Source organism: Notechis scutatus, unplaced genomic scaffold (genome assembly GCF_049901735.1).
Source record: "Notechis scutatus isolate UNSWTSFEM ecotype Mainland unplaced genomic scaffold, rNotScu1.2 NSCUSCF50, whole genome shotgun sequence".
In the NCBI taxonomy this organism is placed as follows: Eukaryota; Metazoa; Chordata; class Lepidosauria; order Squamata; family Elapidae; genus Notechis; species Notechis scutatus.
Genome location: NW_028263160.1, coordinates 155,550 through 174,289, shown reverse-complemented (window position 1 = coordinate 174,289; position 18,740 = coordinate 155,550). Strand labels below are relative to the sequence as shown.

General features: G+C 43.5%; 2 protein-coding genes and 2 long non-coding RNA genes across 6 annotated transcripts in view; 3 read left to right on the top strand and 1 right to left on the bottom strand.

The window, feature by feature from the left end:
* The window catches only part of LOC148128489 (uncharacterized), a 934-nt gene extending 683 nt beyond the window's left edge, over positions 1 to 251 (top strand). The window contains exons 1-2 of the long non-coding RNA XR_015746367.1: positions 1 to 74; positions 185 to 251. The exon at positions 1 to 74 is cut by the window's left edge and continues 683 nt beyond it. This is a non-coding gene — a long non-coding RNA (uncharacterized LOC148128489). The remainder of the gene's footprint in view (positions 75 to 184) is intronic.
* A 133-nt stretch (positions 252 to 384) lies between these two features.
* Positions 385 to 4,696, top strand: LOC148128488 (G protein-coupled receptor family C group 6 member A-like). Of its 3 annotated transcripts, none has more exons than XM_087949010.1 (4): positions 385 to 1,268; positions 1,411 to 1,646; positions 2,079 to 2,367; positions 3,456 to 4,696. In XM_087949010.1, exons 2-4 carry the CDS (start codon positions 1,426 to 1,428, stop codon positions 4,266 to 4,268), a joined length of 1,323 nt encoding a protein of 440 aa, XP_087805136.1. In that variant the 5' UTR covers positions 385 to 1,268; positions 1,411 to 1,425; the 3' UTR covers positions 4,269 to 4,696. The 3 variants fall into 3 exon arrangements, 2 of the variants coding, with proteins under 2 accessions (XP_087805136.1, XP_087805135.1); XM_087949009.1 differs by having other exon boundaries at positions 386 to 1,268; positions 1,405 to 1,646; XR_015746370.1 differs by lacking the exon at positions 3,456 to 4,696 and having other exon boundaries at positions 404 to 1,268; positions 1,405 to 1,646; positions 2,136 to 2,168.
* A 2,777-nt stretch (positions 4,697 to 7,473) lies between these two features.
* LOC148128487 (uncharacterized) lies at positions 7,474 to 9,951 on the bottom strand. Its single transcript, XR_015746372.1, has 2 exons — positions 9,870 to 9,951; positions 7,474 to 7,690 (listed from the first exon to the last, which is right to left on the bottom strand). It is a non-coding gene; the product is annotated as an uncharacterized LOC148128487 (long non-coding RNA).
* Positions 9,952 to 10,014: 63 nt separating this feature from the next.
* LOC148128486 (vomeronasal type-2 receptor 26-like) lies at positions 10,015 to 16,887 on the top strand. The gene is made up of 3 exons (XM_087949011.1): positions 10,015 to 10,170; positions 14,383 to 14,509; positions 15,566 to 16,887. The coding sequence occupies exons 1-3, from the start codon at positions 10,015 to 10,017 to the stop codon at positions 16,474 to 16,476; spliced, it is 1,194 nt and encodes a 397-aa protein (XP_087805137.1). The 3' UTR covers positions 16,477 to 16,887.
* Positions 16,888 to 18,740: the final 1,853 nt, after the last annotated feature.

Here is an 18,740-nt window from a genome sequence, read left to right as displayed (position 1 = left end):
TCGGGGGTCAAAAGAAAAAAAAGGCCTGGCCGTATTTTGTGAGAAACATGGTAGGTAGGTAGGTAGGTAGGAAGGTAGGTAGGTAGGTAGGTAGGTAGGTAGGTATGGATGGGTAGATATAGATAGATGATAGATAGAGATAGATATGGATGGGTAGATATAGATAGATGATAGATAGAGATAGATTTGGGTGGATAAATAGATATAGAGATAGATAGATAGATAGATAGATAGATAGATAGATAGATAGATAGATAGATAGATAGATAGATAGATAGATAGATAGATAGATAGATAGATAGATAGATAGATAGATAGATAGATAGATAGATAGATAGATAGATAGATAGATAGATAGATAGATAGATAGATAGATAGATAGATAGATAGATAGATATGGATAGATAGCACCTGCACAACTTACAGTCCATTTTTTATTTGAAAAACTAAGAAAAATCAAAATATAAAGAATCTTGGTGTATTATAGGAACATGGAAAGATAACACAGGAATGACAAGAAAATAAAAATAAAAAATTCCATCCATTCTATAACTTTCTCCCTATTTACCCAACGATCTAGTCCACAAGTTGTCCCTTTCCTGCTTCTTAATTAGCTTTTATCTCAGAATTAATATTGCTAGAAAAGATGGGAAATGAAATTTCACTTCAGGCACAAGCAATTTTAAAATTGGCTGCAATTAAGGTCAATATATAGGATTATGACATAGAACAAAATTCCAAATACTCTTAACCTTGGGCAGAGATCAAGGGTGCTGATTGTCATTAGAAGACATGCAACACTACAGTTAAATGGCATTAACTTAGAAAAGGCACCAAACTCCATAGCTCTGGGTGACCTTCCCCAGCAATCTCTGGAGACAAGAGGCCATGTTGAAGGACAGCAGAAATCAATTCCCTGGGTGCTGAATTCTCTTCCCCAGCATCACTTTCTGGACTTGCCCTGACTGGGAGGAAAGACCACAACCACAACAAAACAGTGACCCTAGGGGTATATCTGTAATTTTTACTAACATGGTTTATTCCAGCCTCTCCTCTGCAGATGGAGCCCGGAAAAAGTTCAGGATCCCAAGAGGAGAAGTTGCTTCTCACTGTAATTATGACCATCTGGGCCTTTGAGACCTGTGATGCTATATCTCCAGTTTTAGACTTCGATGTAGACATCAGATTGAAGCCACATGAAAAGGATCTTATATCAGAAAAGGATAAATTCCTTGGGTGAAGCTCTCTGGGACCAAGTTTTGGGACAGGTACAGGCTCTGCTCTTGATTGCACCTTTCTCTCCTTTGCAGATGAAACTGAGTGGTTCTCTGTTTAAATCAGGAAAGCCACTGGCACTTCTCAGAGTCTTTTTATTTTTCCAACTGTTCCTGTTGTTTGTGTTAGAAACAGGAAATGGATTGATTAATGCCACGAATGATGGACCTCCTGCTTCTGCTGCTGCTGGTGTCCCCATCAGTCTGTGGGAAGCTGAGAAGGAAATGCCCATTGAGTTTGGAGCACCAGGATGGCTACAATCCATGGAGCTTTTACAGGCCTGGAGACCATCTCATTGGTGTGGTCACAAATGAAATATATGTGTCGCCTATAATGTGGCCTTTCAACAGCCCTCCTATACCTTCTTCTTGGTAAGTCATGCAGGGTGATGGAGTTGCACTCCCTCCATGTAGAATTTTAACACTCTCCTTTTCTTCGTATTTCACTTATTTTTGTACCTCAGGACCTGTCTAATTTCCTGAATGATTTTGATTTCCATGGCTTCCCTTTTTTGCCTTACTTTGTGGAAGAGAGTAAAATCCAAAGATGGAGTTTTTAAAAAACCTGAATGAAATCCAGATGATTTTCCTTTCTCAGTTCATTCCTGGGTTCATCACTTGAATAATGACCTTTGTTTAAGTAGTGACTGAAACAATTGTAGTTGCCTCTCTCATTTGCATAATTGATCATTCGATTTGGATCAAGGTTGGCCTAAGGCTTAGTAGGTTTGTGAAGGATTATATATTTTAAAAACATTTGTTGTTGCTATTGAATATAATAACATGAATATTGTTTTTCAATAGGAAGAGTTCTGCTCTAACAAATACCCTATTGTCAATTTTTGCTATTCAAATGGTCAGCAAGAATTCCCAGATCCTGCACAATCTCACACTTGGTTACTCCATCCATGACAACTACGGAACCACCTTCCGCACTTCAGATGCCTTGCTGGACATTCTTTCCAATGGAGAAGCCAATGTCCCCAACTACGGCTGTGGGAGGAAGGACAACCTCCTGGCTCTGATTGATGCAGCTGCCAGGGACATCTCCATCCAGATGTCAACGTTTGTAGACACCTACAAAGTCCCACAGGTTTGTGTGTTTTTCTCTATCTGGTAAGGTGAGTGGGGTGGTGGGGATGAACAACAGATCCAATATCTTCATAGAATTCAAGAGCAGCTTTTCAGAATATTAGGGAACATATCAACGATGTTTTAGTCTATTATGTTCATCTTCAAATTGACCATTAAAGGCCTGAAGAGCCATAAGGTCCCTAGAGGATATTCTACTGAATATTCTACTATTGAAAAACTATCCAGGTTTTGAGGTCCTCCATTAGCATGTTCATTTTCACATATCAATAATATCTGCCTTATCCAATGGGAATCAAGTTGGCAATAGTCCTGTCTATGTATAAAAAATATTCAGACCAAGAAGAGTATCTTTGAAATGGATAAAGGAGTTCAGCTCCTGCCCTCATAGATAATTGTTAATTTACACAATTTCTGCTTTGTATAAATTCAGGGTATATAATTATTGGGTTAAAATTAAAGTGATGAAACAGACATACAGTCCCAAAACAGACAAAATTTCAATTAAAGACTTATTGGATTGTACAACTGTCTATGATTGACCTCACCCCTTTCCTAAGAGGTCTGTAGGGGGCGTGCATAAGCGCACCAATGTGCCTACCGTCACTGTCCTACTATTTCTTTTTATTTTTCTTATATGTATCCATTTCATGTACTCATAACTATTCTGTTAGCAGTTGTGCTCTTGTACATCTAGAGAAGAAGCTGAAAAATTGCTTCACAAAGAATTTGGGATATAGAAGCTGAGAAAGAGGTTTTAGTATTCAAAAATAGCATATAATAAACCCCTATATCTTAGATCCAGACATTTTATCTAACATCTGCAAATTTGAATCTAATTGTTGGAATTGTATGGGTGACACAGAAATTTACATTGCATTTTTTATTGTTTTGTTTTGTTTAATATGATTTTTCATTCCATTTTTATATACAATCTTGTTAATATTCTGTCTTAAATATTTTAAACCGTGACTAAGGAACAAACTATTCTTATATATTCATCAAAACAAAATTGGGTTTGTCAATAAGTAATATTTTGGAGTTGATCTGGACCACATTATAACACAGCATTCTTCATTACTTTTTCAGATCACTCTTGGATTTCCTTCAGAGGCTCTGAGTGATAAAAGGAGATTCCCCTTTTTCCACCAGATGCTCCCCAAAGAAGGATTCCACTACCTAGCAATTGTCCAGCTGCTCCTCCATTTCAGATGGACCCTGATTGGCCTCTTTGCTTCAGACACAGAAAAGGGAGATTATTTCATGAGGACTTTCCCTCCGATGCTTGTCAGGAATGGAATTTGTGTGGTTATATCAGAACGATTCACAACATCTAGACAAACAGCACCCCTCAGGGAGGCCCTCTCTAAGTGGAGACAAATCAACGTCTTTGTTCACTTTATGGAATTTATTTCCATCTGGAACAGAATTTTTCGTTTCCATGAAGCACTTATGCATTTGCCAGGACCCATTGAAGGGAAAGTCTGGATCCTCACAAGTTTTGCACTGTATGCAATACAGAAGCACATATTTCTCAAATACATCCATAGTATTTCGAGTTTTGGTTATCTGTTAAAAACAAGGCCAAGAGATGCTGCCTTTGAACCCTATTTCTTTGTGGAATATCCATTTCAAGATCATTATTTCCGCTGTTCCCTTTCCAAGCACGTCTTTTCTGTCAAAGGCCGCAGAAGATGCACCCAGAAAGCCCCACTGGAGACCCAGGAGAAAAGGAACAGGAAACGGCTCATAAATGACCCTCATCGCTACAGTATCATTCAGACTTTGGCCCAGGCCATGAATGACGCCTATTCCTCCAGATCGAGGAGGGGAAAGAAGGAGGGAGAAAAGAGGTTGGGGGCTCCGAGGCTGCAGCCATGGCAGGTATGGGGGTCCCGATAGGGATCCATTAATCTGAGATCCTTTGGAGAAGGAAACCAAAGGAGAAGGAGGGGAACATCTCAACCTTCTTGTGCTGCAAAAGGTCAAGAGATTTGCACGATCTAATTGCTCCTGTCTGACGCTCCGGAATAACAGGGAGCAGATCTGAAGTTTCTGTCTAGCCTCTGTTGGAATTAATCTCCTTCTGGGTTCGGTTCCAAGTGGGGAAGAAAGATGCTGGAAACATGGTGACTGCTTGGAAGATGGTTTAATGGTGGACAGGAGCACATGCCTTGGTTGAGGAAAGAAGGGCTGAGATGCTGAGAGTGCAATTGTTTGATGCCCTCTGTTGGGATTTGAATTTGAGCTTGTATTCTAATTGGTTGTCAGGCTCCCATGGGGCCATGCAGGGGCAACTCTATAGGCTGTCCTGAGTCCCAGGCTTGGTTGAGACTCGCTGGATGATGGTGATGGCTTTGGGCAATTCCTATATAGCTTTACCTGATCTTTGTTATGTAAAATAGAGTGGTCTAGGCCAGAGTCCATTAGCAAAGGTGGGAGGGGGGCGGAGTTTCAGCCTCTCTGAGTTTCTACTTTTCTTTTTAGGGAAATGTATTGTGTCTTTTCAGTATATCCTAAAATATTTTATTTTCCTAGGAATGAGAAGGGTTTTAACTCCCAACACCTCTTTCCGTCATTGGAAGAGTGTTGAATCCTCCCTTGTCCAACTGAGAGATTTTGCAAGTTGGAGAAGCTGCTCTCATAATCTCCTCCTTGTCTTCTCTCAAGACTCAGTTTCAGGTTGCAGTCAAGTACGATTTTGAGATTGTTTTCTTAAACATATATTTATTTACAAATAACTCAAGATGGCAAATGTCTCCAACACAGCTTCCTCCTTCATCCAGTCCACTTTTATTACATTCAGAGACCAGCATTACAAATAATAATAATAATAATAATAATAATAATAATAATAATAATAGAAAAATAAAAATAAATGACAGTCAAGGGGCAGTTAGAGTCTGCCTAGTGCTGAGTCATGTGCGAATATGTGGCAATATAAATGTCCTAAATAAATAAATACATAATTTTGCATTACAGCAGAACAGAATTTGGTCCCATTCAGAGAAAGTCCTTCGTACTGATCTGATAACTGCAGTTGCACATAAAAGAGTTCCGTATTTCCTGGATATTTTATTAGGAGAGGCGTCACAAAGTGAATCCCTGAGTCCTGATAGGAGATGCCGCATAGCAGGCTGTGAACTCACTGGTGGGATTCATATTTTTTTACTACTGGTTCTGTGGGCATGGCTTGAATTTGTGGGCATGGCTTGGTGGTCACGTGACCAGATTGGCGTGGCTTTGTGGCCATGTGACTGAGTGGGCTTGGCTTTGTGGCCATGTGACTGGCAAACCAAATACAATTGGTCCTCGCTTAATGGCCGGTTGCTTAACAAGTGCTCTAATTTATGACTGATCTCCCCAGAGCTACTTGTCCTGTTTTTGGAGTTTTGACAACCATAAACACAAACACACAAACACACACACACACACACACACACACACAGACACACACACACACAGAGAGCTTTCTAACCCTGCTATTCTTTGATTCTGTAAGGATCTCCTGCTGGAGCAGGGGGTTGGACTAGATGACCTCAGAGATTCATTGCATGCCAGCCCTAGATTGCTGTGCTGCTTCAAAGAGTCTTCTGAAGCCAGGGTTTGTGTCCTTCCTTCCTCTCCTTTTTTTCTCTCTCCCTCCCTCCCTCCTTCCTTCCATGTATTTATCTATCCATCCATATATCTCATTCACTTTCTCCATTCTCCCTCTCTTTCTTTCTCTCTTTCTCTCCCTCTTTCTTTCTTTTTTTTCTTTTTTCTTCTCTTGCCCCCCCTCTCTCTCTCTCTCTCTCTCTCTCTCTCTCTCACACACACACACACAGACACAGAGAGTAGGGAAGAGAGAGGGAAGATAGGGACCCGGCCTCTTCGCTATCCCCCACCGTCCCCCTTACCTTCTCAGGCCAGGTGAGGGAGGGCCAGGGGCAGGGGCAGGGGCAGCTGCTTCAGGCAAGGTGAAGAGGCGTTGACCAAGCACGGGAGTGTAGAAGCCTAGGAATGGCGGCTCCCGGCTCAGCTGGCCTGAGGGGCTCCTGCAGGCATATCGTGACAAGGGGGCGAGAAGCCCCGGGACAACCGTGCACCCACCTGCTGGCTGGCTGGCCAGGGCCAGGCTGGAAGAGGCGCATCCGCTGGGAGAAGGAAGAAAATGTGATCTGGAGGCGGGCAGGCAGGCAGATGTCCCAGGGCTGCTCCACATGCGCACTGCATCAGTAGCACAGCGGCTGCACACACAGTGCGCATGTGCAACAGCCCTGGGACATCTGCCCGATCTGCACCACAGCCACCACGTGGTAGGGAAAGCTAGGAGAGCGACTGGGACAAGCGGGCGACCCGGTTCAGGGGTGTGGCCAACCAGGGGTGACCACCGGTTCATCCAAGCCGGTGAGAACCGGTTGAATACCACCTCTGCGTGAGCTGCAGTTCGAGTGGCCCCTTGTCCTCAGGGCCCCAGTCTCAGCTCAGGCGCTCTTTCTTTGTATCGCCCCCTGAAACGGCTCTGGGAACTCCGTTGCAGCTCTTGGAGGTTAATTCCCTTTGGACTCTTGGCAGGGTAATTCGATATAAATATCTCATTGCTCTAAAGGCTGCTCAAATAAACATTCTTGGGAAGAGCAGCCCCATCTTGTTGGATTTCCAGATCTTTGAGACCTTGTTTGAGTTCACTAAGTGCACTAACTCATCCCCCATCCTTAAAAGCCCTTCCCTGCAGAAGTCACGGGGGCTGAGTACCAATGAGTAGTTGTGTGTACATTTTCCCCACAACAACAACCCTGTGAGTTGAGTTGGGCTGAGAGACTGGCCCCAAATCCCCCAGCCTGCTTCATGACCAAGGCGGGACTTGAACTCACAGCCTCTTGCTTTCTACTTCGGGGGCTTAACCAGTAGACCAAACTGGGTCCCTTACATACTTATCAAGCTTGGCACAATCCTTCATCCAGTGCATCATTAATGTTCTTGTATGAGATACTATAATTTATCAAATCCTAAAACCCAGATAGTTTTCTATTGCTTTTTAGTCATACAGTTGTTTCTAGGAGGAAATCATAAGTATTTTTCTGGAAAGTTGGTAATGTTTAAATAACATAAAAGTATATTTGCCTGAGAATTGTTATAAATCTTGTATAATAGCAATTTATCAACCCTATTATATTAATGACAACATAGAAAAATTGATGACTTAATGACAAAATGTTGTATCTTCCCACTTTCATGACAAAGATTAAAAAAACTAAAGATTATTTGAGTACCATTTTTAAATCAGTTTTTATCCACTTAATTATCATACCATCTACCCCTCACTTAACTGGGTTTCTTTTCTTTTTTTTTCGAAAACAATTTTATTGATTTTCTACAAACAAACAAGACAAACAAAACATTAAAACATCAACTCTCTTATGTACGTACAGTGTGTCGGTTGGTTCATCGATTTTGTGCATTCATTTCGTAGTCTCAATTGCAGTTATATTACATAACAACTCATATTGTCAATCCAAACTTATATATCCTAATATCGCTATTAATAAATCATTTGACTATACTTTTAATCATTCATGCTTTATGAGAGAACAATACTTTAAACAGTTCATTCTATAACAAATGATATAATCATACCAAATCTATCCTAAAAACACTTTATAGATATAATGTCAAATAACATAGGCAGAAGAAAAAATAAAAGTATTCCTTGCTATCTAACTTTCTAAATATTCTATTATCATATTTTGTCATCTAGCCACTGATAAAAAAGATCTCAAATTTCATAAAATTGTTTATCCTCTTGCTCTCTAATTTCAAATGTCAATCTACTCATCTCAGCACATTCCAATATTTTCTTAATAATTTCTTCCTGTGATGGTATTTTCTCATTCTTCCAGTTTTTAGCAAATACAATCCTAGCTGCTGTTAACACATTTACAATGAGGTATTTCAAATCTTTACTATATGTATCTGGTAAGATTCCCAATAAAAAGAACTCCGGTTTCAAATCTACACGTTTTTTTGTCATTTTTTCCAACCACATGCGAATTTTAGTCCAATATTTTTTAGCGTCCTCACAAGTCCACCACATATGGTAATATGAGCCAGGTATCTGATGACATTTCCAGCATTTTTTAGATTTGTTCTTGAACATTCTTGCTATTCTTGTCGGGGGAAAGTGCCACCTGTAAAACATCTTATACAAATTTTCCTTATATGCTGTTGACATTGTCATTTTATAATTTTGAGACCACAATTTTTGCCATTTCTCTAAATCAATCCCATATCCAAAATTCTTCCCCCAAACAATCATAGTTTCTTTAACTTGTTCTTCTTCTAATTTAATTCCCAGTAAATAACCATATAATTTTTTAATCACCTTCTCATCAGTACCCATCAAAATCTTACCTAGATCAGTCTGTTTATCATAGAATCCCTCTGTTTTAGAATCTTCATCATACCTTGAATGTATTTGCGCATATGAAAACCAATTCATCTTTATACCTTGTTCCTTTAATTTTTGCATAGATTTGAGTTCACCCTTTTCATTCAAAATTTCCCCATATCTAACTGTTTGTTCCTTCCTATATATTATAGGATAGGAAAATGCTTCAATAGTCGATAACCAGACTGGAATTTTCAAATAACATTGTCTTTTTATCTTCTCCCAGTTTAACCACAAAGACTCCCGTATATAATGTCTTCTAAAATAACCCTGTGTTTTAGTTCCCTTATACCATAAAAAAGCATGCCAACCCAACAGCAAGTCATGACCTTCTAATGTCAACAATCTAGTCTTTCTTAATGTTATGCATTCCTTAACCCACATCAAACTTGCAGCTTGATAGTACAATTCCCAATTGGGCAGACCAAAACCTCCTCTAATTCTAGCATCTTGCAAAAGCTTTAGCTTTATTCTCGCTTTCGTACCTTAACTGGGTTTCTGATCACATCACAAAATTGTTTGTTACTCTTTCTTGAGATCGAGTTATATCAGCATAATATATTTAGTAAATGAAATAATATGTGAGGATGACTTGCATAGAGCACATAAGTTATATCCCCCCCTTTCCCACAACCCATTTAGAAAGGGCAGTGATAGGAGGGAATGACTTTTGGGGGGTGGAGGAGAGATTCTGCCTGGGGAAGAAGCAGATAAGAGGAGGACACCTACAGCTGCATAGAAAAAGGGTCGGTGGGAGATTTGTACTTTCTGGCTCCCCAAATCCTGTCAGTGCAGCATTACAGCGAAGTGGGCCTAGCTCAGGTTTCCTGTCTGGGCCTCCTGGGAGAGGATCACCCTGACAATTTTCTTCTTGACAAATCCGTGTTTCTGATAACCAACCTGTTGCTTTCAGGGAGTTCATAAATCTCCTTTTTTCTGTTGTTCAACTATATTTTGTCAAAATCTATATTGTCAAAATATGATTGACAAATTTTTGTGAACTTTTTCCCTTCACTTGTAAGATAGTGGTAACACCCATTTTCCTAATGAAGCATGTCTGTAAATTAGACAACTACAGAAGAAAGATTCAAATGTGAAAAAGCGTCTGGGATAAGAAACAAAGTTTTCTGCTTTTAAAATTGCTGCATGTTCCCATTCTAGTTCCATCCTTTCCTGGAAAAGAATGAGTTTATAAATATCTCGGACTTTGAACTCTACATGGACCCAAATGGAGAGATAGCAGCAGATCTGGCCATTTCGGGCTTCTTGGTTCTTCCCAAGGATGATCCCAGGAGAGAGACTGTGGCGTATTTTGAAAGACAGAGACTTTATATCGACGAAGATGTTCTTTCATGGCTAAAGTTGCTCAACAAGGTAGGAGAAAGTTTGGTGTCTTCTCTCCGTTTTCCAAAGCCTGAGGTCCCATTTCAAGAGGGCTGATGCTATTCCCCAAAGGTGGTTGACCTTCACCGAGAATTGAATCTGGGCAGTAGAAACCGGATTTTTTTTCCCTTAGGCTGCTTGGGAGGCATCGGTATTGTTCCATTTTGTGGACCACGTACAATTAAGGGTCTTCATCAAATGGGTGAGAATCCCACAAGTGCTGGGGAATGTGTCGCTAGTAGCTTCTGGTTGTTTGCTCCTTGTGCCCAGAAGAGCAACGAAGGCGGCAATTCTGCTGACCGGGGCTTGAATCCAGGCTTGGACCGTATCGGATGGGGTTGAATCGTCTTTGGATGGAGGTCCTTTTGGTCCCATTGGGAGAAAGAAGCTTCTTCTCATCCTGCTTGGGGAAAAGTGTCCCCTGAAGGGGCAGGTCCGTAATCTGGGAGGCTCTTAAGGAGGCCAGACCTGGCCAGAGCTCTCCATGCCTCCCTTTCACCCTCCCTGGGATGGAGCAATGGGCCTTCTGCTCCTAGGAAGCAGCTCCAAGGCTTTCAGTTCACCTGAAATTATCAAGATTGTTCTGATATCACACCTTAAAATTATGGATGTAAGAAGAGGGGAGAAATGCGTGTTAATGGGGTCATGAGAAGGAACTGGCTGGTTATCATTTAATGCTGAAATCTTTTCTCAGTTCCATCCAGGGGTGGGATTCAAATTTTGTAACAACCGGTTTTGTGGGTGTGGCTTAATTTGTGTGTGTGGCTTGATGGTCACGTGACCAAATGGGCATGGCCAGGTGGCCATGTGACTGGCAAACCAAATACAAGTGGTCCTCGCTTAATGGCCAGTTACTTAGCAAGTGTTCTAATTTATGACTGATCTCCCCAGAGCTGCTTGACCTGTTTTTGGAGTTTTGACAACCATAAACACAAACACACAATCACACACACACTTCTAACCCCGCTATTCTTTGATTCTGTAAGGATCTCCTGCTGAAGAAGTGGGTTGGACTAGATGACCTCTGAGATCCCTTGCAGCCCAGCCCTAGATTGCTGTGCTGCTTCAAAGAGTCTTCTGAAGCCAGGGTTTGTGTCGTTCCTTCCTCTCCTTTCTTTTCTATCACCTTCCCTCCCTACTTCCATGTATTTATCTGTCCATTCATATATTTCATTCACTTTATCCTCCCTCCATCTCTTTCTTTCTTTTTCTTTCTTTGTCCCTTCCTTCCATCTCTCCCTTTCTTTGTCTATCCCTTTTCTTCCTTTTGCTTCCTTTCTTTTATTTCTTTCTCTTTCCTTTCTTGTCTCTCTCTTCCTCTTCTCTCATTCCCTCTATTTCTCTCTTTCCCCCTCTCTGTATCTCTCTGTATCTCTCTCTCATTCTGCCTCTTTCCCTGTCTTCCCCTCCTCCCCCCCTTTGTGTGTGTGTGTGTGTGTGTGTGTGTGTGTGTGTGTGTGTGTGTGTAAAAGAGAGGCATGGATAAGTCTGACCAGGTCTGGTCTCTTTAAGAACCTCCCCAACTATGAACCGGCCCTTTCAGGGGACACTTTTCCCCAAGCAGGGCGAAGCTTCTCTCCCAATGGGACCAAAAGGACCTCCACCCAATCATGATTCAAATTCATCTGAATTCAGGCCCTGGTCAACAGAATTCCCTTTTTTCTTTGCGAGTTTGGGCACAAGGAGCAAACAAACCTGAAGCTCTTAGTGACACATTCCCCAGCCCTTGTGGGATTCTCATCAGTTTGAAGGAGATATTAAACCATAGGTGGTTCACAAAATGGAGCAGTGCGAGAAGGTAAGGGTGACGGTGGGGGAGAGCGAAGCGGCCGGGTCCCTATCTTCCCCTCTCTCTCCCACACTCTGTATGTGTGTGTGTATCTGTGAATGTGAATGTGTGTGTGTCTCTCTGAAAGCCATGGCATGGCCAAGCCAGGAAGCTCTCCTTGGCGCTCTTCGCTACTTCTTTCATTTCTTCTTTTTTGAATCCAGACTGGCTGAACAACAATTGCCAGACTGCGGTGGAAGCGTCCATTTGGGTGACCCTCCTCCTCCTCCAACTTTTCCTCCTCCGCTCGCACCCGGCAGCTGTGGATGGATCAGGGCAGTGCAGTTGTGTGGGGAGACGCTCGCTCCTCAAGTGAGCATCCACCCGCCCCCTACTTGGTTTTGCTGTGCTTTGACATTTGCTTGAGGAGCATCTCCCCGTGCGCATGCACCCTCCCAGCCCTGCCACAATGGCTGGTTATGAGAGGAGGAGGAGGAGGACGAGAAGGGCCGTCCGAATGGATGCTTCCACCGGGGCCTGGTGATCATTGTTCAGCCAATCTGCATTCCAAAAAGAAGAAATGAAGGAAGTAGCGAAGAGCGCCAAGGAGAGCTTGCTGGCTTGGCCATGCCACGGCTTTGAGGGAGACACACACATACAGAGTGGGAGAGAGAATCAGGAAGATAGGGACCCGGCCGCTTCACTATCCCCCGCTGTCACCCTCACCTTCTTAGGCCAGGCGAGGGAGGGGCAGGGCCAGCCGCTTCAGCAAGGTGAAGAGGAGGCAACCAAGCACAGGCGAGTAGAAACCTAGGAACGGCGGCTCCTAAAGGGCTTTGAGGTCGGATGACCTGGAACGGCCGAGATCCGAGTGAGCATTGCACCATAGGTTCACCTGATCGCCCACTTCTTTGGTGTTGGCTTTACGGAGCCGCAGCGTGAGGTCTGGGCTGACATGTGACAGCAGTGCCTTTAGCTGTGCTTGCTTGTAAGCGTCCAAATAATCTGGTGAAGACGATGGAGGAGTCACTCAGGTAGACCTCGCCCATCCGCAGTCCTCCTCCTGCACAAAAAGGCCATTCCCTGAGCTAAGAAGGCAAGGAGCTGCGCCCCAACTCACCCAATTCCTAGGACTACCCCAAATGGTCTCAATTCGGCACGGAGAGGGTAGTTCCCCCTGGCAGTTCCCCTTTCCCTCAGTGCTCTGACTTCCTGTGGCTCACCTCCAGCCTGAACACCAGGTTGGACCACCAGAAGGCCACTTCCCCACTTCTCAATGGCGCTCCTGTGCTGGCCACTGCAGGACTTTCCATCTCTTTCTCCAAATTCTCCCTCAACTTCAAAATGATGTTGCCGACATGGGTACGACCGGGCTGCCGGTCACCTTTACCCCCCCACCCCACTTGCCTTTTGCCGCTGCCACCTGGACCCCTAACTCCCAGCAGGTAAGGCCCAGCACCTGCGGTGAATCCCAGCTAAATTTCACTGTACCGGAGGACAGGTGGAGAGGCTCATGTTCTCCTGCTGCTGGGAAGGCAAGAGAGTCTTTCCCGGCACAGCGAAAAGTTTGCAACTTCCTCTCCAATAGGGAAATGGGCGGATCTGGGTGGCAAAGAAGCAGCCCGCTTGAATCCTGTTTCTCTCTGCCACCCGGAGCTATGCTGGGAAAGACTCTCTTGTTCTCCCAGCAGTAGGAGAACATGAGCCTCTCCACATGTCTTCCAGTAGAGCAAAATGTAGCTCGGGTCCCCATCAGTCTGCATCTCGCCCCCTGCCTGGAGTCACCGCAGCTGCTGGGCCTTCCCTGCTGGGGGTGAGGGCGGCGGGTGGTGGCAGCAAAAGGCAAGTGGGGTGGGGGGAGGGTAAAGGTGGCCGGCAGTGGCAGGTAGGCGTCTGGGCCCCAGAGCTTGCAGAGCCTCACTCACCCAGGGAAATCAGGCAGGGCCACAGTGGAAGGCATGCAGCAATGGCTGGCCTGGCGAGTGGGCAAAAGCAGGCTGCAGGCGATGCTGCGCATGCATGATAAGGACTGACTGGGAGTGGAGGGAGGGGCAGGCAGAGAGGGGTGGGGCCAGTCAGTGGTGCAATTTGCTGGTTCTCTGAACTGCGCAGAATCATAAAAACGGGTTCTATGGAACTGGACAGAACCAGTAGAATCCCACCACTGGTTCCATCTCTCCAGACTTTTCTATTTAATAAAGTCCTGTTTTTTGGGCAATGTGAGATGCCAAAAGCAAAAGAGAGGAACTAAAGGAAGAATCTTCCAGAAGTTATATCTCCAACCATTTGTAATTAGTGAGAGATTTTGTATTTACTTAAGTGAAGACCAGAGGCTAATATCTAATATCTTGTCTTATATCTATTTTTACCTCCATTTTCCATGGACGGAGAGTCCTAACACATTTCCTTTGGCAATCCTATATTTTTCTGCTCAGTCCTTTCCTCAATCTGAATGTGTGGAAAGTTGTCATCCTGGATTTGTCAAGAGGGCTCGAGAAGGAGAGCCAGTTTGCTGCTACGACTGTGTTCCTTGTCCGGAGGGCACCTTCTCCACTCAGAAAGGTGGGTGACACCAGAGGAAAATGGGAGGCCTGGTGGAACTGGATACATCCAGAGCATTGTCATGAAAGTGTGAATTAAAACACACTTTGAAGCTTAATTGGTATCTGGTTTATTTCCGAAATGCCTCATTTCTTATCTAAACAGAAGAGCAAAAAGACTGTGAAGAAAGGGCTGGATAGAGAGAGGTGGCTGTGGCAGATTGGACAAGCTTTACTACTGCCAGAGAAAATATTTCTTCTTTTTAGCTTGGATGTGTCCTTCCTTCCACATTGACTTCTCCAGGAACACCCGAGTTCCTTGAAATGTGAGGAATGGTTTTAGGTCCACCACCTGAAAGTAGAATTGCAATGCAGTCTACATGGGTTCCCTTTGAGGAACATTGAAAAGGTATTGCTGATATACGAGATGCACAATGTGGTGGCATGGATAGGTATGCCTGTTTCTGGCTGCACCCGTATCACCACTGCTCCAATGGCCATTTCAAATTATTTGCAGCAGGCACTTGATCCGCCAGCATCCTCTGAGGCAAGTATGACAAGAATTGCCACCTGACAGATAAGTTTCTCTAGAAAGATTAATTGATTCATTATTTATCTTTAGTAATGGAGGTTCGTATCAATATTCTGAACATTACAAAAGAAATCATTCAAGTCCTAAGCCTTCCCTCAATTTCATAGCCTGTCAAAAATATACCATAGCTATATTTTTTAACAAGTCATACACTTATTTTTTGTCTCTGGAGATATTAAGAAATCCATCCCAGAAAATGCTCCTGATAATCACTTGTTCCCAAAGAATGTATAAGACATAAGACATAAGAATTTATTTGTCATTACACTCGCAAGCGGGTGCAATAAAATGAGGTGCTCTTCCACAAAGTAAAACTGGACAAACACCACTAAAAAGAAAAAAAAATTAAACTAAACACAACCAACCATACAATAATCTCTATGCAATTTAAAAATGTAAATACCCCATTACTCTCAGCCATTGAATTCCACAAATATCTTGAAATGCAAAGGACAAAGAAATATGGGGTTTTTGTTTTTTTCTCAGATACAGAAAAATGCACCAAATGTCCGGATGATAAATTCCCAAATAAAAAAAGAGTTATATGTATCCCCAAAGTTATAACCTTCCTGTCTTATGAAGAACTTCTGGGCATCATCCTGGTTTCTTTTGCCCTATTCTTGTTCCTAACCACAGGCCTTGTTTTAATCATCTTCATTAAATACCGAGAAACTCCCCTTGTCAAAGCCAACAACCGGGACCTCTCCTACATCCTCCTGGTCTCCCTTCTGCTTTGCTTCTTGTCTCCTTCTCTCTTCATTGGTCAACCAAGGAAAGCCACCTGCCTTCTCCAACAAACGGTCTTCAGCATCATCTTCTCAGTTGCCGTTTCTTCTCTCTTGGCCAAAACCATCATGGTGGTGCTGGCTTTCCTGGCCACAAAACCAGGAAACCGAGCAAAGAAATGGTTGGGGAAGAGCTTGGCCAACTCCATCATCCTGTCTTCTTCTGGTGTCCAAGTTATCATCTGCTCCATCTGGCTGGGAGTTTCTCCCCCCTTCCCTGACTCTGACCTCCTCTCCCAGCCTGGAGAGATCATCCTGCAATGCAACCAAGGGGCCGTTGTCATGTTCTACGTCACCCTCGGCTACATGGGCTTCCTGGCTGCTGTCTGCTTCACAGTGGCTTTCCTGGCCAGGAATCTGCCCGGGGCCTTCAACGAAGCCAAGTTGATCACCTTCAGCATGCTGGTCTTCTGCAGTGTCTGGATGACTTTTGTGCCCACCTACCTGAGCACCAAAGGGAAACACATGGTGGCTGTGCAGGTCTTCTCCATCCTGGCCTCCAGTGCTGGTCTGCTGGTCTGCATCTTCATCCCCAAGTGCTACATTATTCTTCTGAGTCCAGAGCTGAACACAAAGGAGCATCTCACAGCCAGAACAAATGTAAAAACATGAGATATAACATCATTATGATAGTGGAAGAATTGTTAATTTTTTTTTTTATTTGATTTCCATTTTGATAGTATGCAGGAGTCAAAGAAAATGATATCTATATGTTTCAAAATGGGGAATTGTTGAACGACTGGAATTCTCCCCTTTCAATAAATATTGCTAAAGAGACTGCTGTAAAATTCAGAAGAATTCAGCTGTTCAGCAACAGCTACTGAACATGATACCTTATAAAAAACGATTGACGCACTTGTTCCCACTGACAGCAGCTAAATATGTGGGTGAGTGGTGAGAGAATGTGTAGGAAAAGAGGTCAGGAGGAAGCTGTGGGAACCAAACACCAGCCTGGTTGCCTGATCCTCTCCCTAAAAATGCCAGAATGATGTGAAATGCCATGCTTGACTAGCTCCCAGCTGAGGAGGGAAATCTTCATCCCTCTTTCTATGAGTCTTTCTTGATTTCCTGATAAAACCTCCTTTGCATAAATAATTCAGCAGAACAGCTGTCTGAGATTTCAGTTTGGGATTGTATGTACTTCACAGCAAAAAAAAGAGAAAGAAATAAATAAAAAAATGAAGTGTGTAAAGAAATTTCCACTGTATATTTTTTTCTTTCATCAACCAGAGAAATAAAATAGCTGTTTTCAGGCTCTTTAATTTTCCACTCTACAATTTGTACCTAAAGCATTTCTCTGCTCCTCCTCCAAGCCTGTCTCATCTGTGAAGGGCTGGAGAAGATGTCCAGAGAAAGGGGACCTTGGGACTCTTCCCAGGAGGAGGTTGCAGGGATCCTGTCTCAAGGCAGCTGCATCATTGACCAAGTCACAAACCTCCAATGCTGCATAATGTTCATCCAGGTCCAAGAAGGGGCTGAATAAGTGGGGGGGACTTCTAGGTTTCTAGAAAGAGGCACCTATGGAAGCTGCTCTGCTCTCCAACCACAGAGATTGCTGATCAATTGGGAATCAATTTTTATGTCTCATAAAGGGTCCTAACTGCGAATAGGATCCCTTTGCAAATTCCATTTTAAGGAGATAAGAAAAGCTCTGGTGGATCAGAAGAAGGTCAGTTTAAGATTCACACAAATCCCTCTGGTTCTCGCACAAGCAGTAGAAGGAGGCCGAGACTTGTGGCTTTGTGCCACATGGATGAGGGTTTTATAATAATTTATGGGTGGTAGATAGTGGAGCATCGCTCTGCATAACAAAAGATAAGAAAAGATTTGTTAAGATGTCCACGAGTTCACAGCAGATATCGTTAGCTAATGGATGGAAACTTAAGGCTAAAGGTGAAGGTATAGCATATTGTTCTTGCATAAAAGAAAATGTAAAAATGTTATATGTACCACAACTTAAGTTTAATTTGCTTTCGGTTAGAGTTTTGGTTAAACTAGGTTATGTAATACACTAGGTTATGTGGATACACGAAACCCGTAGAGCTTCGTGTCAGGAAAGAGGACCCCCGGGTTGCTGTTTGGGGGAAGGCAACTCCCCAGCAACGAAGGAAGAGCCTCTAAGACCAGCGCGATTGAGCCAGCCGCCAGCTAATGGCGGCTCCAAAGTCCCGTCTGTCACTGAACTGACGAAGCGAAAAGTGACAGCCTGAAAGATCCGAGCTGAAAAGGGCAGAAGGACTACAAAAGCCGTGAGTGAGATTGGTCTGACTCTCCCTCTTTCAATGTGAGTAACAGTGGGGGAAAGCTGGAGACAAGCGGCTAGAAAAGCGATTCGAAAAGTGAAAGGGGGATTAATGCAGACAGAATGGCTCAACACTTAACATGAAAGTGTGGATTGGAGCGTTTGGAAGAAGATTGTCGAGGAGAGAGGTAGGCGGTGGGATCTTTAAGAAGCTCGGGAGTGGATTGCCATCTGGGATCAGCGCCTGAGAAGACTAGAAGACTAGGGGAGAACTATAGCTGCGAAGGAGGGCAGAACGAGCTGCAGAGGGCGAGATAGTGACGCACTGACTTTTATATGTAAGGTCCTCTTCCTTATAGCTACACTGCCTACAAAACTGATTTCTAAAAGGGATCGATTTGAGGCGGACACTCAAAGTGATTGTGGACTGACAATTGCTGACAGAAAGGAAGAAGAGGGAAGAAGAAGAAGAAGGAAGAGACAGACGGAATCCTGGTAAAGACTGGTAAAGACTGAATGCTGAGTGCTGACAGCAATTAGTCAGCACTTCCTCCCTCTGCTCCTTCGGTGCGCCCAGGAAGAAAGGCTATAAGACTGTAACACCAGCCCCAACTCAGACTTGTTTTTCTATGGA